At 40.2% G+C, this 25,523-nt stretch overlaps 1 protein-coding gene across 9 annotated transcripts in view; it reads left to right on the top strand.

Moving 5' to 3' along the window:
- The window catches only part of LOC103175802 (LIM domain-binding protein 2), a 261,273-nt gene extending 236,256 nt beyond the window's left edge, over positions 1 to 25,017 (top strand). For 4 of the 9 annotated variants that reach the window (XM_007889013.2, XM_042340890.1, XM_042340874.1 and 1 more), the window contains 4 exons: positions 7,112 to 7,235; positions 10,997 to 11,086; positions 13,365 to 13,513; positions 24,252 to 25,017. In XM_007889013.2, coding sequence (XP_007887204.1) covers positions 7,112 to 7,235; positions 10,997 to 11,086; positions 13,365 to 13,513; positions 24,252 to 24,482 — 594 coding nt within the window. In that variant the 3' untranslated portion in view covers positions 24,483 to 25,017. Of the gene's footprint in view, positions 1 to 7,111; positions 7,236 to 10,996; positions 11,087 to 13,364; positions 13,514 to 14,675; positions 14,877 to 24,251 lie in introns of all 9 variants that reach the window. The other 5 variants (XM_042340893.1, XM_042340881.1, XM_042340904.1 and 2 more) reach the window with 4 other exon arrangements.
- Positions 25,018 to 25,523: the final 506 nt, after the last annotated feature.

Below are 25,523 nucleotides of genomic sequence, written 5' to 3'. Positions count from 1 at the left end.
CACCTCCATTGTGTGTAACAATGTTCTCAGTCATGCGTCTATTTTCCCTATCGTCTATTTTTCCTTTCAATAGGCTGACTTGAACGATTCAAATTTTTGGACTCTCCGCATTCATCTTTCTGTCTTTCCCTGGTGTGGATGACACTTCCCGGTATTTTGACTTGAACCTAGACACAGTCAAAAGATAAACATCTCTTCCTCACTGACAGCTGAGCATGAGTGAACAAAATGAGCCTGGCAACTTTTCAGTCCCAGTGACTACAATTCCAAACACAAATAGTGTTAAACTCCAGTCCTAATTGGTCCTGGTTTATGTAACATCTCTCTCCCTTGAGTACTCTATGATGGGAAAGCCAATATGATATGAAGGTCATGTCCCTCTTGGCATTGTGTAACTAATATAGTGCTTGAAGTCATGTTGCCAATGCCTAACCCCCCACCCCCAGCTCGGTGTTACACATCGCCACTGTCAAGCGTTCCATGAAGGGCGCTATATAAATGCAAGTTGTTGTTGTAATGGGTCAGCAGTACACTACAACATGCTCATGAAAATCATTGTTTTTTTCTGTCACAGTCCGTTTAACAAGGCAGCCTTGTTTTTCCTTATATACAAGTCATAACAGTATGTGATGAAAATTGGATGCTGGATTCCCGGTAATTTGCTGGAGAAAACAATTTGATAATACCTTCTGTCAATCATTTGACAGATTGGTGAGACAATAATAATATCAGTGTTGTCATCTCAAATTGGCTCTCAAGTTAACTGTCACAAACCTAACCGAACAGCTTACATGTACCAAAGTAGCCGTTAGTACATTTTTCGCTTCACCACCAACAACAGATATTCTCCATAGACTTACACTGCGAGACTTACACTGTGGTCACCTTTCTGAATGTTGCTGAATAATAAAGACATTCTGATCAGATAGTATTTTAAATACAGGACTACAGACAACCAGCGTCAGAAAGAGACTGCACACCCATACATTGGCAGACTGAATTAATGATTTATTAATACAGTATCCAGCATCCCTAGCAAGGACTGTCAATGCTAACTACCTGTAACAGATACGGAGGAGTGCAGGCCCCTGGATTTGATGGTTCGTATCCAGTAATCTTTCTTTCAACACACTCACTGACTTGTAGTTCCGAGGTACTAACTAACATGGCCTCTCAATCTCTCAGGTGCCACACTCAGCAGGTCAGGGCAGAATACAGGAATCCTATGACTAACCCCGTTGCCAAGTGAGGAGAGGCTACAAAAATAATAATCCTTACATTCCATATAGCCCCTTTTCACATCATTGAAACATCTCAAAGTCCTTAACTGGATTTACTGTAGAATGTAGTGACTGTGTGTTTTGCGGGCGTGAACAACAGCACAGCAATGTCTGACAAACAGACCTGAAGTGAAGTGAATGACCTATTTTATTTGGGAGATTGTTGGCCTGAGACCCTGGGAGAATCTCCCTTCTCTTTTTGAATTGTGTCAACAAATCTTTTAACATCTATCTGAACAGGCAGACAGCTCTAACCTCTCATCCGAAAGACGGCACTTCCAACAAGGCAGAGCTTACCCTGGCCTTCATTTGTACACAGTCTAGTCTATGAGCTCAAAGTCCCAATGTGGGGCATGAACCCATAACCTTTTCACTTAGAGGCGAGAGGGTTACCAAATGAACCAGGCTGACACTGATTATTCCATAGATACATTTCAGTGGATCAATCAAACTATTAGTTTAGTAAATAGCGTTAATATAGTCACATTGTACAGAATAAGGTGTAGGTGACATCTGAATCCTGCAAGTTCGCTTTTTGAGTGATTTACAGCCATCAGATGAACTTTAAGATTAAATGTAGCCCAAAGATCACTCCAGGGTGTTTGTTATTTTGTATAATATATACTGTTATTTTGATGTGTGGCTGAACTCCATCTTGGGGCAATTTTTGGACTGGCAGCAGGTGTCAGTGCAGATGCTGACTGCCAGTTTGTTCAGTATCAGCGATGCATATAGCTGTTCACATGGAAGGATTCATAATTCCAGTGTCATTACTTAGAGCAAGCGTATGAAGAAATAATTTACAACCGATTGTTGTGGGAATTCTACACCCAATGTATATGACACAAAACAAACACTCACTAACAATATTTTACATATATTGTGTCAAAGCAGTATTGTATCCTAATACTGTAGCTGTCTTACTGTCAACAAGCACACTGAAGGTTAAGCTGTTCTTCATTATTGCATAAGTTATTGCATTATTGCTGTGCCAACAAAATACACAATCACTACACGTTGTAGTATATCCTGTGAGGCACTTTGAGATGTCATTTTAATGTAAGAAGCGCTATATTAAATGTGGAATACAAAGGATCATCATTATTATTATTACAAAGGCACTTAGAGTTGGTCTTCCAAAGGTCAGTAACTTTACAAGGCAGGTAACTTTACAGTGGGAATTATGATGGAGTTCTCTCACTAAAGACTCAAATCACCAAGTACATAAACAAGTCTATACATGCCCAGTATAAGACATCAATTTGGTGACCTTCAGAGACTTGGTGCCTGGCTTTCTATTGTTTCTTAGTATATTTTCCAATTTAACACCAAGGTGAGACAGGTTAGATTAACACATTGAGATGATGTCCCCCTGCCCCGCCCCTACTGTCCTCTTTTAATTCACCACCTTTTCTGTTTTAAAATACCTCTCAGGATATTTTTGAATATTGTAACTTTATTACTATCAGTAGGTACACCGTAGATTAAGGTGTTCTTTGTTATTGCATAAACTGCTATAAACATATTTTTCTTGTGTTGGGAAAGGAAGACAATATGCAGCTACATTGTTTTGAATCATATAACTGGAATATTCAGAACTGGAATATTCATAAGGCAAAAGGAACAGATGGAATGTATCCAAGAATAGGAATGGAAATTAGAGAAACATGAGGGGAACTGAATCTGAAATTATGGTTTGTACATAATAAGATTATCCAATTTTAAAAAGTCATCAAAATGATAGGCCTGTAAGCATGACATCCACAATAGGAAAAATATTGAAATCTATTTTTTTTAAATAAACAAGCCAAGAATATTCACTCATTAATTTCAACCTATGCTGAGTTTATGACTGGGAGATCATGCCAACCAAATGCAATGGAATTATTTGAGGATGTCAGTGCTGGTAAAATGGTGGGTGCTGTGTACCTTTCAGAAACCATCAGATAAGGTGCTTCACAAGATACTTCAAAAATCCACAGCTGGACAATCAACATTTAAAAGAGAAAAGACACGTCACATTTGGGACTGGACTGGCTTTGGTGGTCCACTGTGGATTTCCAGTGTTTCCTATTTTTGATGCAGATTTTTGGCATATGGACTTCTTTATTTACACTATTACATATAATAATACCTTGGGGTAAATGGAATGTTGTAAATTGGATATAAATTGACTAAATAGTAGGAAACAAAAAGCTAAGATCAATCGTTCCAATATTCTCCCCGCCCCATTCTGTAATTCAATGCATTTCAACTTCCTTTTCTTTCCTCTGGAAATCAAATGTATAGGGTCCAGTGCTACAATACCATGCCGAAGTGCCCATTATTCATGCTTGAGGCTTGGGCAGATTATTTAATTGCAGGGGTATCACAGCCAAGCCTGACCTAAACCTTACCCAATGTCCCACCATAGGCAACTCTAGCAGGATCATTGGATAGAGATCAGGAGCTGGAACCTTAGCTGCTTTTCCTCCTCTCTAATCTGCAGCACTCAAGCTAACTATAATGCCCTAAAGCTTCCCATCTGAGATCAGGTAACACAATACGCAATGGGAGTTAAACACGGGACCTTTCCAGTCCCGTATGACTTAGTTACTCGTGGAATAATTTTATTGAGCTGTTGTGGAGCAGTGACAGAAATTAAAAAGTTATCAGAACACTTGTGACTAGCGTTAGGTAGCAAAGTATCTCATGCCACCTTCTGGTCACAAGTGGCGCTCAACCTTTTGCACCAATTGGTAACCAAATGTTGCAGTTCTGTTTTAAACTGACATCACTGCGATTTATTCGCTGACTTCCAACTGTTTAACAGAGAGTCGCTACAGAAATGTTTGGAGTACAGCCTGGTGTCAGCCTGGCTAAGTTGATAGCAATCTCACCTCTTCAGTCAGCAGTTGTGCGTCAACCCTCCACATGGGGACTTTGAGCTCATAGTCTACACGGGGGTGGTCCAACCTTTTGGACGCTGAGGGCCAGATACCACACTTGAGAAAAGTCTGCTGGCCACATAAGAAATATTTTACTTTTTCCCTTCCAGAAACATAAAAGAATCATACAGAAATCCTGTATTTTAAATTGTGTGACTGTATTACTTAATAATAATCATCTCAGATGGAAATCAATGTTTTTAATGTAATACAAGATATCAACTCAGCATATGAGGGCCCCTACAGAGAATGCTCATCAAATCCCAAACAGATCAATCGATAATTGAGAACTATCTCTGAATTCCTTCAACACAGCTATGACTTGCAAGCAAACAAGGCTTTCCATTACTTTCAATAAACAAGTTTCAATAAACACTTGCCACTTACACTGAAATCATCTATTTTCCATATCTACCTCACGTTTCCTGCTGAGACTCATCATTCTGTACGTTTAGAATTGCAAAGTACTCGCTGTGCCTCACCAGGTTGCTTGAGACAATGCAAAACGTGACAGGGAGGGGCGGGGATAGATACCTCCTGCTCAGCTCTTCTTCCTGTCACTCTCCACACTGCCTCATGAAGACCAACCAGAAGAGAGGTGCAGCCAGGAGATAAAACAGTGATCATCCGCTGGGCTGGTTGTGGCCTGTTGGACCATGCTAGTCTAGGCTGACACTCCAATTCAGTGCAGGGCGAGTGCTGAATTATCAGAAGTGCGGTTCTTCGAATGAGGTGTTAACCATCCAATCTGCCTTGTTCAAGTGGACATTAAAGATCCCATGGTACTATTCGAAAAGAGAAGGAAATTTTTCCCGGTGTCCTGGACAATATTCCCTCAGATAAAATTGGGGGCTGTTTGTGAGATACTGCTGTGTGCAAATTGACTGCTGGACTTGTGTACAGAATGGACTGTAGCAACAATTTACAGTAAATGCTGTGAATACCTTTGAGACATTTTGATGGCAGAATAAATGCAAGGATTTTTATTGTTATTCGCACAGAATTATCAGAACTACATTTTTATCTTGCATGTTTACCAAGTAAAGGAAGTGCTGACTTACTTTGACTGGAGAAATCTACATGGAGGGAGCATACAGTTGTTAGCACAGAATGATCAACCAAAATTTACCCCAAATGCAGCCCATGTGCTTGTAATACTTCAGTGTCATTTCATGTAACATTTGGCAGCTCAATACACAATGCATGTTTTGTTTCTGGCATTGGGATGAATAAGGAACTATTTTTTCTTGTTCTCCCTGAGCTATGTTTCCTACACTATGTTTTCCCTGAGCTATGTTTGGAGCAGATTTGAAAAGGGCTTTTCATTTTTGGAGCACATTATAAGGACCCTTCAATGTTAATAAGTAGAAAGTGAAATGCTGCAGCGTTTAATGTTAATGTGTTATTCAGAGAGCTACCTGGGCTTTCAGCCAATAGCTGTAGTTGGGATTCCAAGTAAGCTTGTTTACAAGAAAGTGATAATGAGACACAGCTTTTAGCTTTGTCGTTATTTTATTCATGTTAACACGGTACTGGTTTGCTTTTTACTCATCTCAGAACAGATGTGATTAGTGGGATTCAGTTGTGGTTGTGTATTTTCATGGTGTGAAAAATGCAGAGATGGCTGCCAAGGCCGTGGACTGGCTGTGAGCAACTGTAGCTTTCTGGTTACAGTATTGATTATGCATTCAGAGTTCTTTTAAGAAGGAGTACAGTGTGAATCCATTAAAGATTGGCAATAGGATACTTAAGATTTAAATATTAATTAGCACAGTGAGCTGAGGCACCACTGAGTGATGCAAAAGTCGTGAGACCCAGGTTCAGTTCCTCAACGATTCAGTTAAAGAGAGGCCTGGTACCTCACCAAGAGTAGGAAAGGGGGAAGTAAAGAGAGCCATCTCGGGGCGGTCTGACATGCCTCCTAGTGGCTGGTTTAGGAAGAGCAATGATGAAGGTTCAGAAATTTGCTGCCAGCCTGTGAAATTCTTTGAGACATTTCCATGTGATAAGGCTCCATAAAAATATTCTTCCCAAGTTCCTTCTTTGTTTCTAACGATGGGAAAGCAAAATAACATTCAGATGTCAGTTGGTACCATTCTTGCCTCTGAGTCAGAAGGGTGTCCCCATGTCAGGACTTTGAGCTCATACTCAAGGCTGACACTGCCATTGCAGTGCTGGGAGGTTCCTGGATTGTTGGAGGTGCCATTCTTTGGATGGGTCGTTAAACCGTGTTGCGTCTGCAAGTTCAAACAGATGTTAAAGATTCCATGGCACTATTCAAAATGCGAAGGAAGTTTCTCCCAATGTCCCGGCCAATATTCCTCTGGATAAAATGATCATTCACTTACAAAATACACAATCAGTGCATTCGTCAATCCTGTGAAGGGTTTAAAATGTTTTGATGGTGTGATAAGGCTCCATATCAAATACAAGGATTAACTTTATTATTTTATTCTGTTATGCAAAAATACAATAAAAATTTACATTTATATAGTGCCTCTCACGTCGGAAGGACATCCCAAGGCACTGAACAGTCCAGAGTCTGCGCCTGTACCTCTGAGCTCATAGTCAAGGCTGACACTGCCATTGCAGTGCTGGGGGTTTCCTGGATTGTTGGAGGTGCCATTCTTTGGATGGGTCGTTAAACCGTGTTGCGTCTGCAAGTTCAAACAGATGTTAAACATTCCATAGCACTATTCAAAATGCAAACAAAGTTTCTCCCAATGTCCTGGCCAATATTCATCTGGATAGAATGATCATTCACTTACAAAATACTTACACCATTCACTGAGATATTTTATTTAAAGTCACTCTAATCTGTTTAAATAAGTGGCAGCTTTTATTTTTTCTTAGGTCAGCAATTAATGATGTATAATAACGATGTCATTTCTACCCATTTTGCAGTTGTGTGTAATACTGGAGCCAATGCAAGAGCTGATGTCCAGACACAAAACGTACAACCTCAGCCCAAGAGACTGTCTGAAAACATGTTTATTCCAGAAATGGCAGCGAATGGTGGCCCCCCCAGGTAGGTAGACATTGTCCCTTTGTTTAACTAACATTATTGATGGGGAAAGTGATAGGCAACTCGAGCGGTGTTCTATTGTTAAACTTGTATAGGTTACACAATATTCTCATTTTAGAATCTGATCCATAGAACCCAACTGTCCTTCTGGGAAAACATTTCATAGGTATTTCGACTTAGTCTATTTTTGCAAGTTACGATCAGCAATGTCAGTAAGTATCACTTGAACTGCCGAACATGCTCTAATGACCACTGATAAGGTCACCCTGGGAGAGGCTACAATTATACACGTTATTAACCGATAAAACGATGCTTCCCATCAGTGCACATTGTAATCAGATTTGTAACACACAACACAAAATTATGTTTGGTACAGGATTTATATTACAACACATTTGTGATGTGCTTGTGTAATGCTGCCCCGGGCTGCCGATGCTGTGGAACTAAGCCAGAGGAGGATGTCACATGTGTTCATGTGCAATCACTTGAAAGCTGACTTTATTTATAGGCCACGAGCAATCCCCACAGGCCTTGAATTGTAGATCTGCATCAATAGCAGATGCAGGTGGCCTGAGCTGACCAGTGGCCAGAATCGAACTCAGCCTCCGCTTCTACCAGTAGAAACTATATTGCAATAAAGACATTGCTGCATCCAGAAGGTGCCTTGATCTCCAGGGAAGGGCTATACAGGTCAGGAATGTTGCCACTGTAATGCCAGCCTGTCGGTGAGGTAAATAACTCAGCCCGACCCAAGCCAAAAAGCTTGGTGACCAGTGCACCATTTGACTTATGTGCTGGGTGCTGTTTCTTCCTGTGATGGGACATAAGTGTACCTTAGGAGGCAGTAATAACTACCTCCAGAGACAACAGCGCTGACTTCATTTACAATACAGTGCTACCCCTGAGGGAAGGGTTACTACCAGACACATGCTATGTAAATGAAATGTAAGTGGGTCTGAGCACCCCTGGAGGCTTCACTGCTTCCCTTTCCTGATAATACCAGTGCTGAAGTCAGGGCTGCCGTCAGCAGTAGTTTTGTAAGATAAAAACAGAGCAAAAGTAGCGTCAGCAACTGCCGTGAGACCCGAGTATAGCCATTCCAGGTTACTGCACTGAGAGAAGATCTCGGTTTGTACATGTACAGCACTGAAGCAGGATATTCAGTTCATTGAGTCTGCATCGGCTTTCAGAGCAAGTTGTTCATTCAATCTCACTGCCCTGTCCTATCCGCCTGCCCCTTCAAGCCTCTATCCTTTATATATCTCTCGACATCCCTCTTGAAATCCACAATGGACTCTGCTTCTACTGCCTTTCTTGGCAGGGCTTTCCAATCCACAACTCTCTGAGTGAAAAACATTTGCTGTGATGTATTGGGATCTAACTTTCCCTGCCAAAGTATCTTCACTCGTATCATTTCAGGTCAGACTCAAAGAGAGGAACCAAACCAGTGATCCTTCACTATTTATGTGAAAAATACCATTCAACCAGTACTAAATAGTTTTGTTAAAAACAACCTTACAATGCACCAGATAGGTCTCTGAATGTATCACTGTCATTGTTTCTGAGATTTGGTGCTAAAACATGACATTTTTTAAACTTAGAGAAGAGTCCTGGCCATATATAAACCTCATTAATCAGTCCCAAACTTAGAGAAGCAATGAAGATGGCAGCCTTGATCAGGAGGCCAACCACAACAGACTGAGAGATCTTCATAAAACATCTAGGTAGCTCAGTGATTGAGTGCTGGACTTAGGTTCAATTCTTTTGAGGTTAACAAAATGAATATGTCACATCTTAAATCTGCTTGGGAGGGAAAAAAAGTGAGCAATGTTCAGCTTTCTCCAAGTCCACAGTAGTTCAAGGCACTGTTAATGGTTATCCAGTATCTGACTCGAAGTGAGACACGGCGGTCTGTAAATATTTTCTACCCTGTGAACCAAAACTCTTGTCAGGTAGGAGAGGCCTAGCTGGACAAGTACAGTAAAATTAACTAATACTTTGTCTGGATATCTGTGCAACTATCATTGCTTTAAGATATGATTTATATTCTTTAATATATTTTGATGCAACTAGATATTTTCAGTATACATTGAAGGGGTGGGTTATACTGATAATTAGCTAGCAGATTATATCTGGGAATATTCTTTTATAGTAATTGTAAATTCACAGTGAGGTGAAGTTCAGAAAATGCTTGGGGCATTAAGGATTTTAAATTTTAACATACAGCATATTAACATTTGGACATTCAGCCCATCGTGTATGTCCTGGTGACAGCTTCCTCCATTGGAGCTACCTACTCAAATTACATTCCCTTACTCTTTCCCCTTGAACATTATTTTTCCTCAGGTATTTATCCATTTCCGTTTTAAATCCTGTTACGGATTCAGTTTCAACAAGCATTTGTAGTAAGGTATTACACATTCTAACAAACCTCTATGTAAAAAAAATCAACAAAGTATTTGGAAACTACCCTGGAGACACTGTCCAACTACATGATTTAATTTGCAATTAGCTATTTTATGTATTTGTAGATCTTAAACTGAATGTTGGTTCCAATGCTGTAGCTTGAATCATTGTCGGTGCCAAATACCTCAATCAATTCAAAATTGGCACACCCCTAAAGCAAGAAGCACCTTAACTGGTCCAGAAATGTCTCATGTTCTTACGCTTAAGACAATTGCCTTCAAATGTGAGATGCTTAATTTTAGAAATTTGGAAGCAGAATCTTTTTGCAGTGCCAAATGAATGTCATTTTTCCAGAGTTCTTTTTCCATTCTTCTAAATTTGTCTCCATCCAGAACTGCTGGAAATACAATTTAAGTCACAAAGCACTTCTTCTGATATCAATGGCCTGTAAAACTACCTTTTTCCTGAAGAGCTCTTTTTCAATCCCAGTATCTTTAATATGTTTCTTGAAGTAGCTTTTACAACAGCAGCACTAAGAATCTTTCTCACACAAAAGAAGCAGAGACTTTCAATCGGGATTGACCAACTAAAACATTTAATTACAATGACTACACTTAAACCTTTGACAAAACTAAATGGAGTAAAAACATCAATTCAGTACTTCTATAATCAGTTTGTATTCCCTCCTACTTCTAATGTAGTGTGGGTGCTGATGCTCACAGCGAGTTGTTGCTTTCATTGTTACACCATTTCACTCAACACCAGTTGCATAAGTGGAGCAAATCTGACTTGATAGGAGAGGGAACTATTGTTGTGGTCCTATTCCTATTAGGTCCCATCACCATCCATTTGTGAGGATGGAGTGTGCAGTCAATTACAAACTGTTGAATCCTAGAGTGACGTAATGGTGCATTGTGATGGAGTCCCAGCTCACTGGGCCGCTGCAAATGGTGGGACTTTGCTTCAATTCCCCACCCCACTTCATGCTATGAAGTTGCCGGTTTCAACTGAGTGGGGAAGCATCGAGGGGAGGGCAAATGCCTCACCACAGGAGGGAGAGACAATCGAAAGGAATGGCCTCGCCAGAGCCATTTGTGTGCACCTCCTGGCAGCTGGCTGGGAGGGGCAAAAGCGAAGGCCTGTCATCAGGCTGTCTGCCCACTATATTGGCCGAGGGAGTTGCGTGGTCGGGGAGATCAGTGGGACTGTGGAGAAATGGAGGGAATTCACACCCTCACAAAATGTTTTACAAAACAATATGTACAATACTTACTACAGTTTATGAACCGGTAAAACCTCTGCAAATAACAAGCATGTAAAAGTAAAATACCTTATCACGTGATGCTGTAATCCTTCAGGTCGAACCTCACAATCAGCTGTAATACCCTTTCTCCTACGTCACACCGCCTCAACCCCACAACCTCGCTTGGCGCGCCCAGCCCACAACGGTAAGAAAACAAAATTGAATTACTTTTAAGTCATTCGAAGTGTAAAACTAATTAAAATAATTCATATGGGGAGGAAACTCCAAGGCTTCCACTCTTGGGGTTCAGATGATTTTCACAATCCACATGACGGCATCCTTACCCCACGATTGGATTACAACCTTGTAGCTACCTCCAGCTGTGATTCTATCTGCGACATGCAGTTGGCCCCAGTAGAAAATCATGTTGGAGTTCTGTAGCTCAGTGGTTAGAGCACTCGCTTTGCAAGTGAGTGACCTGAGTTGAATTCCAGGCAGAGGGCGAAACCTTGGGCAAGTTTCCTTACTCCACACACCTAATAATAATCTCTCCAAAAACCCAAAACAATAATAAATTGGTCATTTTCAATCTACGACTGTTTGTGGGACGTTGCTGTGCGCAATTGGCTGCCGCGTTCGCCCACAAATATACAGTCAATTCACTTTACAGTATATTCTGTGAAGTGCTTTGGGACGTCCTCTCGACGTGAAAAGCTCTAAATCAAATGCAAGTATTATTATTATTGTTATTTTCAATTTGATTACTTGAGTCAAAGCACCCATTGGATCATTGATAATAATCCTTGCATTTGATATAGCGCTTTTCACGTCGGGAGGACGTCCCAAAGCGCTTCACAGAACACACAGTAAAGTGAATTAACTGTATATTTGTGGGCGAACGCGGCAGCCAATTGCGCACAGCAATGTCCCACAAACAGTCGTAGATTGAAAATGACCAATTTATTATTGTTTTTGGTTTCGGAGGGATTATTATTAGGCGTGTGGAGTAAGGAAACTTGCCCAAGGTTTCGCCCTCTGCCTGGAATTGAACTCAGATCTCTCGCTTGCAAAGCGAGTGCTCTAACCACTGAGCTACAGGACTACACAATGGCGATAAAGTAACTCTCCAGTGTTACTCTTGCCAACTTGCAATCTCGGGTCTTCTTGAAGGAATTCAAGATTTCTCATATCAAGAGTATGTCGAAAAATGATATAACATATATATCATACATATAATATGGAATGCCTGAAAGTAAGAACAGTAATGTTTTCCTGGTCATTTACTATATTGAGGCAAAAGGAGAAAGCTAGGATCTAGACAGAAAATAAAGTTTTTTCAGCAATTTCTAGGAGTAAATTGAACCTATAAAATTCTTTTGGACTCACGCTGTGAAAGTCTTATTATCATTGCTATAGTTTTATTGCCATCTTCCACTTATCTTTAATCATAGGCTAGTTACTGCAACATATTCTCCTCTGGTTGGAAGGATGGATATTATTAGTATGGAGTCCTGTAGCTCAGTGGTTAGAGCACGCGAGAAACATGGGTTTGATTTCTGGTAGGTAAAACCTTGGGCGAGTTTCCTTACTCCACACACCTGATAATAATCCCTCAAGAAAAAAAAACAATAATAAATTGGTCACTTCAATCCACGACTGTTTGTGGGACACTGCTGTGCGCAATTGGCTGCCGCGTTTCGCCCAAAAATATGCAGTCAATTCACTTTACAGTATATTCTGTGAACCGCTTTGAGACGTCGAGAAGACATTAAAAGCGCTGTATCAAATGAAAGGATTAATATTTACATTATTTATTATTAATAATAATAAGTATTATATAATAGAATGTAGTATTAGCTGTAGGTGTTGAGATATCAACACCCAAGCGTTTCTATGACTACTTCCTGTGCTGGATTGTGATTTTCCAGCACGAAGCATAGCAGGTGATGCCAGTCTTTTCTTTCTATAGACCTGGAACTTGTAACGTCCTGAGAGGAGGTCATTTTCACTGGCAGGCTGAGGGCTAGCAAAACTCATCTGACAAAACAAGGGTATTTAACTGAGTATCTGGCAGCTTTGGGACGTGAACTTGTGACCTTCTAAAATTTAATTTTTAAAAATACAATATTTTGCTTGGCCTTTTATTAATACTATAAGGCAAGCACATTGTTTTGCTTACCTGGACCTTTTCAATGTTCAGAGATGATAGGAGCCTTTATGAACTGAGTGGCATTTAGTAAAATTAAATGTAAACTTTGGAATGACACATAGGAGATAAATTTGGGTCATGCGTTTAACCAGTAGGGATTCCTCAGCTGTGCCTTTGACAAGTGTTGCTTGACACAGCAGCACCTTGTATAACCCTTCTCTCCGGCTGGTTAGGTAAAGACAGTACGTGACCAATATCAAACATTGGAGCGTTAGCTCAATGCAGAAACTCTGACTGTGGTTCTTTGCTTTTGTTTTTGATTTGTTTTCTACAGCAGAACCTACCAGACAACAGACCAACAAACGGAGAAAGAGGAAGAACTCAGCAAACAGCATCTCAAACAGCAATGCAGGAAACACCAACAGCACTAACAACAAGAAGAAAAGCCCTGCAGGCAACTTCAGTCTCTCCAGTCAGGTACCTGTAAGCATCCCCTTTCATTTCTGTGTCTGGACAGTACTATATCCAACAGTTACCCTGTTGTAAAGTAAAATAATCCCTTCTTTTTGGTCATAAAATGTTGAGAAGGTTTATATTTAATTCTTGAATATTAATATCAAGTCTTTTTGCATCCAGAACCAAACTCTTTTAGGTTCTTTAAATTCTGCAAAATTGCCCACTCTCACCACAGTGCATCTGAGGTCTGAAACTTCACCTTGACTTAGTCTGCAAGACCAGTTTGTCTTAAGTTAGGGCTGCAAACAATCAAGGAGAATTTTTAGACTCAGCCTTAATTTGAAAGTATTTTCTTTTGAATAACTGCAGCAAAGTGATTTCCAAATAAAGATGGATTTAAGAATTTTCCACAATTCTGCACAATCTGAAATTTAAAGGCAAAATAGTCTTATAGGCTAAGATAAGAAGGAATGTCAGGCTGCAAATTTTCACCCAGTGCACTTGTTCTAAATCAACCTTTCTCTTCTGGCATCTATCTTGCATTTCATGGTTCCCATTAGCACCTGTTTTATGTGAGGTTAATTTGCAGTATTATCTATGTCTAGGATTTGAAAATGGGTTCCTGTAGTAACCAGGTAACATTATAGATGATCTGCTTGTTTCCCCTCTGAAAATGAGCAATTGTGGAAAATGTACATGATACGTAAAATGCTCTCATACTGTGGTTCAGATCTGTAGAATATTGTGATATCCCAAGTGTAAATAATGTTGCTGTTTCTTTCCTTCATGGGTCTGCTCATATCTAAATAACACTCTATCCTAAAGGATCTCGTACAGGTGCAAATCAAGACCAAATTGTCAGCCTCCAGAGAGACCTTGTGCTCCACAGACCACTGTAGTTATCAAAGTGGAACAAAATGAAGTTGTAAACAAACAAAAATGACGGACTTTTCCCCCTCCCACAAACCTCTGCGTACAGAAATCATCGTTAAATCCATTACCCCCTTAAAGCTTCTTCATTAAGCCAGCAACACCTCATGGACACCAAGCCTTGAAATAATAAAAGCCCCAAACTTGAAAAAAAAACAAAATATTGTTTCGACCAGCAATACAACCTACTTTTTAAAACAAAAAACGCTTAAGCAAACATTAAAACTGAAAGAAAAACTAAAATAATTTTTTTTAAAAGCGGCTCCAACGATGTAATCGGGCCCCACGATATCCTCCCTTCTCTGCACTGGCAACAGCTCCAGCAGGGCTTCATCCACCTCCTCCAGGACTCCTCCTCCCCATGGCGGCTCACCCTGAAATCTCAGCGTCCTCATCCCACAGTGCAGCACCACGACTCCACATGACATCCTAGATGTAGTCCTCCACTGCTGCGGAACAGGTAAATCCCCGAAAAACACGGAGGGGGAAAATAAAATAGAGAACGAGAGAGAGAGAAAAATAAACTTCGTTTATAAAACATGTATACTTTTTGGACATAATGAGTTAAAACGATGGTATAGCTGGAGTGCTCACTCAGGACTTTTGTGACCGTATTTATTTCACAACCGGTAACTGAACCACATAACAAACATGCCTCAGCGAAACTGGTTATCGGTGGTGAAAAATCCTATCATAGTGGTCCAGAGCTTCTGTTTCTTTAGTTTGTTACCATAAGCGTCTGAATGAATGAAAGTTTAAGACAATAGCTATTTATATATGAAGAAAGTGAATGCATAACTCTTAGTATTCATTCAGTTTGCTTTTGGGAGATAAAGCATTGGAGATATACAACAGGTCCATCGGCATCTGAAAGAGAAAGATAAATTAATGTTTCACACGAGTCCTTATTCAAAACTCTATTTCTTTGGTCAGACCAAAAACATAGAGATCCGGATGTCTGACACATGCAGAGACCAAGCACCATGCTTAAGAGTATGTAACCAAACTGCGAGTTCCATACATCCCACCTATACATGGAAATCCTCTAGATATTTATTGGAAGGGAATGTGCTCTCTGTCCCTGGAGGGATGCAGCTTGCTTATCTAATTCCATAAAGTATTAGACCCAGAGTGTACATCGGGGTACTGCTGGAGTCGAACCAGCTAAAACCACATAGCTTGCCATTGAAAGCACTATCTGGCAAGCTTTCCGCTATTTATCCAGCCTGGATTACCATACCCGTTAGGCCTTTGCCTTGCAGGATTAATCGGAGCTGAGTGAGAAGAATCCCTGCCCCAGTGACTGGTCTACTGTTCCATTTTTTGCCATTGAGCCAGACTGGCTCAGCAGTGCCCTGGAATACTGCGGATCCGTCTGACTCAGGAACTGGATGACCGAAACCATAGAGGGTACGCTTGATTCTGAAAGTCCTTGGAGCCAGTTCAGCTCTAAGGAGCCTTCTCTCCCCTCCCCCCCCCCCCCCTCCTCCAAGGAGGATAGTCATTAAGACTTCAGAAGGATAAGACTTTAAGACTTTAAAAAACATTTATCCAGCTTTCTCTTTCAGGGTCTGGCTGACCCGCATTTCCAGAATCTTCTCATTTTATTTTAAATTTGCTACATTTGCAGCTTTTCTTTCCATCTCTGGATTGGGGTTGAAAAAACATCCCTCAGGAAAGCAATACCATCACGGTGCCTCATGCTGGCTAGTACTCTGCTCTGATCCGAGATTGCCTTGTGAGTTAATGTCAAAATAACTGGGTTTCCTTGCTGGAGTTGTAGTTTATGTCGCTTGTATCTGGATGCAAGGCACCCGTAAAGCAACAACTTTTCCACGCAGCACTTTTTCAATCGAAATGGCCCTTTTTCTATACCTTTTTGTTTATAACCATTCTTCAGATAAGACATTAAGCCAAGCCTGTCTATTCAGGTGGACGGCAAAAATTCCATGGCACTGTTATAGACTAAGACTTGGAATTTCTGGTTTCTGGGTATCCCAAGACACTGTATCTAGCACATGGATTTAGAAGAGCATTATTGGATATGTAGGAGAACTCCCTATTCCTTCCAGAGAGCTAGACCACATGGACAGGGCTAACCTCTGCGAAAATTTTAATATCTTATTAAAAAGCAGTCCTAGGAGCACAGAAGCTAGCTTGGGTAACTCCAGTCAAACCTTTTAAAGCAACCACCTCTATTCAGCAACCATCTGCCATCAACAACCACCCTGGAACATTCCAGACCGATTTTCCATTTAAAAAAAACTATTCAGCAACTACCAGACTAACGCAATCAGTGGTTGTGTTTTTTAACCCTGTCAGTGATAAACATACTTTTCAGTGGCCAGTTCTAACTGAATTTAAGTGTACTTACTGGTAATGCGTTACCAATTTCCGCGGGCTCGTGTATAGACTCCTGCGAGACTCCTAGCACATTTACCAATGCCGTACTAAGCAGCGCATGTGTTGCCCAAATTTTCCTGTCTCACTGGTGAGGCGGGGTTGGTAAGTGCTCTAGGAGTCTGGTGGGACTCTAAACGTGGACCAACAGGAATTTTTGGACTGCAAAAATTTTTTTAATTTCGGGCCCAGTCAACGTACCTGTGAACCCTTACTCAGAGGCCATCCTTACATAAAGGCCACTTTGGTTCAGTCCCCTCTGTGATTGCTGAAAAGAGGTTTGACTGTATTGGATGTTAGGTGGGTGGGGTGGTGGGGAGGTTACAGATATGCAAGTATAAACTGTTAACTATCATTTTTTTGCATGATTTGTTGCATTGAATGGAATAGAATTCTCAATTTAAAACTTTGCAGATGACTATGTATGTCCCATAATGGCAAGAAAACCAAAGTATCATTTGTAGCATCACAGGCATGAATGTGTGGTTCACTCGAAATGTTTTTTACGTGGGTGTAAACTTTACTTGTCCAGCCTATGTACCAATTTGCAGATTTATGGAATTGAAAGGTGAATCTTTTACACTTACGATTGACCTCACAAGGAGCAGTTAACAAGGATTGGGGTGCAGCTGAACAGCTGAGCCTGAGTCCCTTCATCCTCATAACATATAGTTTATAGGGTAAAATTGGAATATGCTCCATCATATTCAGATCTGGCCTTAAAGCCAACCCTCTTGTCAATGCAGTATGTATCTTATCTGAACAGATTTTTTTAAAATTAGTTGTTATATATGAGTAGGAGGGGGGCGGATGTTTTGTGGCAAAAACAGATCATAAGACAGGTTCAGACGTTCAACCCATTCGGACTCATTCTTCAAGAACATCAGCTCTTCCATCTTGCTAAGCATCATGATTTTTCTTCAGTGAATCCAGTGCCCAGGCCTCTATCACCCTTCATGGTAACACATTCCAGCTGTTGATTACTTTATGTAAATAAAATACTTCCTGACCTAAGCTTGCTCTTCATCTGTGACCTCTTCTCTTGCTGCCTTTGTGCATCTGAACCTATTGATCTGCATTTGCTTTCTGTTTCCTACATACTGTACAGTAATATTGTGTATATCTAATGGGAGTCTAGTATGTACCAGTTGGTAACAATAATTCTGAGTTTTAACAGCTGGTAACCTGAAGTGCATCATGCCAATCCATTGCAACTCCACTCTGAAGGACCTGGAAGTAAATTGCAGTGTTCAAGTTAGTCAGCATGACCCACTTCTGGTTACCTGCAGAAATTACTATTACTACTACTCGCTTCAATTGCTAATTTTCCAGCATGTTAAACCTGAATGTGAAAATGATAAAGAAATCTTCAGAAAGTAGCAACATTTTGACTACTGACACATTTTTTTCATTCCACGCTGACTAGTCATTAATGAATATACGAATTAAGGACTTTTAACCTATTGTGTTTTGAAATCAATAAATACTGCTGACTTCTTCTTGATTGCAAATCTTGTAAATTAGCCACATGGCGAGACTCAGGGAAACAAAGTGCTTCTGCCGCTGCGGGGTTGTGGAATGGGTGTAAACGGTTTGGTTCAGGTGCCAAGTGGTATGATTGAGTTTAACGAACCTTTACAATGTTCTTGTTTATCTTTCTGCGTTCCACCCTTTAAAACAATGTTGTGTTGACTTAATCTTGTTTTGGGAGTGAACCAATTTCTGTGTGTATTCCTTATTAGGTGCCGCAATTGCTTTCCCACAGCCACAAGCTTTTTCCCCCACTCTCTGTTAATGAGATGAGTGGGGATATTCCTCAGTGTACTGGTAATTAACAGCGTCTGTCTTGCTATTTTGCTAACATTCAGCTTGCTGCAACAGCTGGCCAGACTTCAACATTTTCTGCACAGATTGTGGTACGGTTCCAACATGTTTATAGGTGGCAGGCTCCTTAGTAACAGATGGCAAATGTAGGACTTGTTGGCAATCAGCGGGTTTTCCCTAATTACTTAATTACCTTTGCAAATTATCTCATCAGTATGTACGCTGTTATCTCACTTTTTAAAAAAATCTAAATTAATTACAGTGATCAAACAGTAGAACAAACATTGCAGCAGTGGTGGCTGGAGCATTGAGATGTTCCATGGGACACGCTGTGGCTTACATAAGCAAACCTGTTTCTACAATTAATTATTATCATAGAGAGCCGCCAAGACTCACTCCTAGTCTCTTATAGCAGTTCAGAAGCTCAATAATTTCCTCTTCTCCCCCTTCCCAGTGCAGTATATAATGGCCAGTGTGTTTTCTTTACTTATCCTTCAGAATACCTCCTTACCTCTCCAATCTTCTCCCTTCGCTCGCACCCTCCACTCACCTAACTCATGCTCGCTGCGTGTCCCTGCTCTCCTTGGGCCACCCCATTAGTGACCAAGTCTTCAGTTCCTATCCCTCTAACCTCTGAATCTCCCACCCTCTACTACTTTGTTTTGTACCCTCTCTTTCTCTCTTCGCCCATATTCACTCCACTTTACAGTATATCCTGTGAAGATCTTTGGGATATTTTCCTGATGGGAAAGATGCTAAACCAAACATAAGGATTATTATCGTTATATTCCACCTTAAATCCAACCTCTTTTCAACAATAATAATTGTCCTTACATTTGATATAACGCTTTTCACGTTTCAAAGGGCTTCACAGAATTTGCTGTAAAGTCTAATGACTGTGTATTTGTAGGCGAACAATTAGGATTATGTAGTAATATGATCATGTAATATGTAATGCGTCATAACATCATGATTACATATTATTATAACATTGCATGTAATATTATTATGTAATAATGACTCACAGGAACTGGAGCAGAGTTCCTGTGAGTTGACAGAAATTTTAACTTGGATGAGAGTATTTCTCGTAATATTATATGTGGAGTGCTGTAGCTCAGTGGTTAGAGCACTCGCCTCACAAGTGAGAGACCTGGGTTTGATTTCTGACAGGGCGAAATGTGGGCAAGTTTCCTTACTCCACTCCTCTGTTTACCTAGCAGTAAGTAGGAACCCAGTTGTTAGTCGATTGGTGGATTACTTTTCCGGAGGTAGTAATTCCTTCGAAAAAAATAATAATAAATTGGTCCGTTCAATCCACGACTGTGTGAGACATTGCTGTGTGCAATTTGGCTGCTGCATTTCGCCCACAAATATATACAGTAAATTCACTTTACAGTATATTCTGTGTATATTCTATATAGTCTTTGAGATGTCTCAAAGACGTGATAAGGAGCTACATCAAATAAAAGGATTATTATATGATGAGAATGCTAAGTTAGATGGGTAGATAGCTCTCTGAGAGGCTCATAGAGATGAACAGTCTTTTTGAAAAAATAATGGAGGCAGGGGGAAGGAACTTTCTAGATCATTAAAATGACGAGAGATATATAGATGGTGAAGAAAATATAAGAAAATATAAAGGCAGGAGAGTGACTGATCGGGAAATCCTGTGTCTGTTTTGCAGCATTAAAAACATTCCTGAAAAATAACTGCTAGAAAGTAGTTTTCAATTCAGCAATCTATACTTGGAAAGTTTATACTTCATTGCACTTCTTATGTTAGTCCAGTAAAGGCAGAGGAATAGATTTAGGATCTATCTAATGATTACTTATCTGATAGTAGGGAAATGGAGATAACTTCCTCCAATAGCACTGTTGGCCATGCCAGTAGTGGTGTGAAATTGAACCTTACAGATCAACAATAACAACAAGTTGCATTTATGTACCGCCTCTCACGCAGGGCAGTGTCCCAGATCAGAGATCAAATTCCCAAGATTAATGCTCGGTCTCAGCATAGTTAATTGATCTTAGCCAGAGCAGCGGCTGGACTTTACAGAGGCCTCAGAATTCCCTTTCCTGATCGCTGCCCAGTTACCCCCTAGTTATGCACATGTCTGTGAACATAAGCTTGAGCTTGGCTGTAATGCTTCTTCACTGTGAAAACAACCTGAGTCACCCCTTTGATGGGCGTAGAGGGCGAGAGAATCAATGTTTCTGATCCATATGGGAATTCAGAAGTAATGAGTATCAGTTCACAACATTCTTTATAAAAAAAACAATCTTGGTTATTCCACAATGAACCAAAGCACATTGAGTCAAGGTGTCAGTCATAGTGCTTATCAATGTGTTCAAATCTTGACACATCTCTTCAAGAAAAGGGCTTCAAATACTGTAACATAGTCAACCGATCATAATACCCACCATAAATAGATACTCCCAGGTATATAATATTCTATTTTTTCCATTTCATTTTTTTAAATTTATAGGTTATTTAAAGTTTCAGAAGAAGAAAAATCAGAAATAGAAAGCACACGCAATGCCCTCTGTTCTTCATCTTTATCTTTATTCATTTGTCGCTGTTGATTTCAGCAAGTCACCCACAAATGATTTAGTCTAATGGTATGGCCCTCACTATTGTAAACTATTTCTGAAAGGATATTCAATCTCTGGTTAAAAGGACACAGTGCTGGGAAATGTTTCAAAAGTCATTTGGCTTACGGTCAATCAGCTATCTTTTTGCATTTAACCAAATGAACTTTTCACTCACCCAAAACGGAAATGTTATCCAACAAAAAGAATGGTATAAATGTGTAAAATGCACCTGTGGAGTGGGGCAACTCTGTAAGAGACCACAAAACAAAAGCAAAGAAGGATGGAGGTGAAGAGATAAATTTAGTAAATTACTATACTGTGTTCAGCTTGTCAAGGCTGGGAGTTACCCATCTCTGAACAATAGGCTAATAGAACTCTACTGAGTGCTTATTTATTAATATCACCCTGAAATTGTGTTAACATTGGAAGATTAACTCAAAAAGGTTGACTGTTTTAAAAAGATTCAGTTCTATTTTTATTTATCCAAACTTTGTGCTTTTTTTCTTTGTGACAGACTGGAAATTATGACTTTTCTCTTTGAATTAGACTTTTGAGTGGGATTTTCTTGTAACAATATTTTTCCCCTGAAATTAATGTTAGCAATATTCATCTGCTGTATTCAGAAATGAAATCAACTTGGAGTCTCAAAAGGTCTAGCAAATGGAATTCACAATGAAGAGTCCTCATTAAGCGTGCAAAGTAAATCAATATTCATTGATGTTGTCTCATGAATTTTAAATGCCGATAATTTACTAGAAAGGATTAAGTTTGCATTTAAATAGTTTTAAAACTATTTAAATGTAAACTTTGAGGAGGATAGTAGCAGACTGCAAATGGACCTAGACAGACTGATAAATTGGGCAGACACGTGGCAGATGAAGTTTAATGTGGAGAAATGCGAACTGATGCATTTTAGGAGAAAGAATGAGGGGGAGGCAATATAAGCTGATGATGCAGTCCAAAAGGGGTGAAGGAACAGAGAGATCTGGGGGTTCATATAAGTAAATCTTTGAACCTGGCAGGACAGGTAGATAAAGTTGTTTAAAAAAAGCATACAGGATACTCGGCTTTATAAATAGTTGCATAGAATACAAAAGTCAGGAAGTTATGATGAACCTTTATAAAATATTGGTTAGGCCTCAGCGAGAGTACTGTGTTCAGTTCTGGGCACCACACTTTAGGAAGAATGTCAAGGCATTGGAGAGGGTGCAAAGGAGATTTACCAGGACGGTACCAGGAATGAGGGACTTCAGTTACCAGAAGAGACTAGAGAAGCTGGGATTATTTTTTCTTGGAGCAGACAAGTTTAAGAGGAGACTTAATGGAAATTTTCAAAATTATGAGGGAATTCGATAGGGTAAACAAGGAGAAACTATTTCCACTGGCGGGTGGGTCAGTAACCATACTCTGGAACCCTTTGCCTCGCTTCCTCCCTTGCCTCCTTGAAGGCCAGTCTCAAGACCCTTCTCTTCGACTGTGCCTTTGATCTCCCTCCCACCTCTCTGCCTTCCCTCACCCCTACACCACCCCTCCCCCATGCTCAGGCCCCGACACCTGACTGTTCAGCGCTTTGGGACATCTTCCCAACGTGAAAGCCGCTCTATAAATGTAATTTTGTTGCTGCTGTTGTTTCTATGATGGGAAATTTCACACATTTTATGTTAATGGCTGGTTGGCAGTGCGTTATGGCCCTATGACCAAGCACAGGATTGTGATGCCAAGTGCCATCCATTCTGTCCCTCTCCACATAACACTGTGTCCTCACAACTCGCACACTTTGAACAAAGTATTGGAAATGACATGTTTGCCTCTACAGCTCTGTTAATCTTAAAACATTCACTTTTTTGTCACTCCTAAGCTTCATTTATGGTAAAGAAATTGAATTGTGCAGTAATCTGCGGGATCTCTCCGCATATTTTATCAGTGATTGGGAACACATGTTTTTTGACAAACAGAGAAACAAAAGCCTGCTGTGTACTGGTCAGCAATGACTTTGCTGCTGCATTTGGACCCATCAGCTGCTGCAATAATTGCAGCATCTGATGGATCTAGACACACTGTCCAGCTACTGCAATAATATTGCCTCTGGTTTTCCGTTACATTGCTCGCTAATAATCTTCTGCTGTTGCTTCTGTAATTAAGTAATTATTCACAATTGTTGCTGCTGACAGTTTGAGAAGAGACACATATGAAGAATGATGGGGAGGCACACTAAGTGCTACTGACCTATGGAAAATACACTACCATTTGTTCTTTATAAGCCAATGTAAAAGTGAATTGTTTCTTGTATTTTTATGTTAAAATGAGTTGTAACTGTTAGCACGTAGACCCCACCTAGTGGCCATTGTGTGCAATTTACTTTTACTTTCCTGTTGTATTTATTGCAGCTCATTTGTTAACTCTTGGAACAATCCACAACTGACCCTCCCCACTCATTCACTTCACATACATGGTGTATAAAATGCCCCTCGGTATTTACAACTGTCTAAATCTTTACACAACTGATATGTTCAAACTAAACACTGAAAAATGTTGCTCCTAACAACAATGAAATACTCCTTTTGGATTCTTAGAAGTGATTTCCTAAAAACAACTTCAGTTGTTGACCTGAGAGCAGTCATAGTTGATTGATGATGTTATACTGGTGGAGTGTTTCTTTTATAAATTGGTTAATACACAAACCGTGGGTTAGGATAAAGAGCATTTATCAGTTTTAAAAATGGTCTGAACTTAACTGATTCGTTGAGGTTAGATTGAAGATTAATGATGAACTACAGGACTGTCCACCAAATTGCCAATAAGCCAGTTAGTTGAGGTTTGATCTTTCCCCTTACCCTTTATTAGTTCAACCTGTCCTCAATATGACAGCATAGTGCAGTGCACAAGTCCATACTTGCAGGACCAGTTTAAGATCCATTGTGACACGAGTTATTTGGACTGGTCTGCATTTTCTCCTGTGAATGATATTGACGTGAAATCTTGGCAATGTTTTACCCTGGGACTATTTGTTCTTGTTACAGGATGTCATGGTGGTGGGCGAACCGACATTGATGGGCGGAGAATTCGGGGATGAGGACGAGCGGCTGATCACTCGATTAGAGAACACACAGTACGACGCAGCAAACGGCATCGACGATGAGGAAGATTTCAATAACTCTCCCGCTTTGGGAAATAACAGCCCCTGGAACAGCAAAGCCCAATCCAGTCAGGAGCCCAAATCAGAAAATGCCACACCTCAAGCCTCTCAATAAACAAGAACATTTAAATCTTTTTATTATAAACACATTTTGTGCTTTTTCCCTTATCGTTTCTTCTTTCTCCAGGCTGCACCTGAGAGTTTCTTGTTTAAAAATGTCTGCATTGGGCAGTATTGAAATATTAAAAACCTCTACTTTATTTTAGTGAGTTCATATTTAATGCTTTGACAAACAGTTGGTATTATAAGCCATGCAACCCGTTATATTTTGTGGGCATCTTAGTAGAACATGTTTTGTGGTTTCTTTAAATTGTTTCTAAGTTTGATCAGTTGCTATCATGGGACATTGGTAGTGATTATCGTTTATATTCAGGTTTGCAAGAACCTTTGCTGGTCTCTTTTGCTTGTGTATTTATGTAAGCTTTTGTAAGGGGACTAACAGATCATTTAGAGCAGATACTATTTGATTCACATAAATGTTCAGCACAATGTGTGAAACTTAGAAATGAGTCTTTGTGTCATTATACGGATGTATTTTATGTATGCTTTGCCATTAATTAAGTGTGCCAATAAACTGTGGTAACAATGCACAGGCCTGTCACTGGTTAATCACTCTTGGTGAATTTTCCATAAACTCTTTTGAACTATTTGTGCAGATAATCATCATACTAGTTTAACAAAACCATTTTCTCTTCTACTTTGATAGCCAGAAATATCAGTTGTATGCAAATTGCAATGCTCTTGCCAGCATTCAACATGTCTTTGACTCTATTCCTCACTCAACAACAACAACTTGGATTTATATAGCGCTCTCCACACCAGACGGCGTCTCAGAGTGCTTTACAGTTTCGGATCCTGGGACCGAGCCGGGGGGAAGGGGGGGAAGGTGACCAAAGGCGTGGTCGAAAAGAAAGGTCTTCAGCAGAGACCTGAAAATGGGAAGGGAGGGAGCGAGACGAAGGGAGTGAGGAAAGCAGATCCCCAGCCTCTGTGGCTGAAGGCACGGCCGCCGAGGGTGGAGCGGAAGACTCGGGGGACAAGGAGGAGGCCAGACCCGGAGGAACAAAGACAACGGGTGCTGTTTTGAGGAGAGAGG

This window comes from Callorhinchus milii, unplaced genomic scaffold (genome assembly GCF_018977255.1).
Source record: "Callorhinchus milii isolate IMCB2004 unplaced genomic scaffold, IMCB_Cmil_1.0 Scaffold1, whole genome shotgun sequence".
Lineage (NCBI taxonomy): Eukaryota > Metazoa > Chordata > Chondrichthyes > Chimaeriformes > Callorhinchidae > Callorhinchus > Callorhinchus milii.
This window is presented reverse-complemented; position numbering and strand designations above follow the sequence as displayed.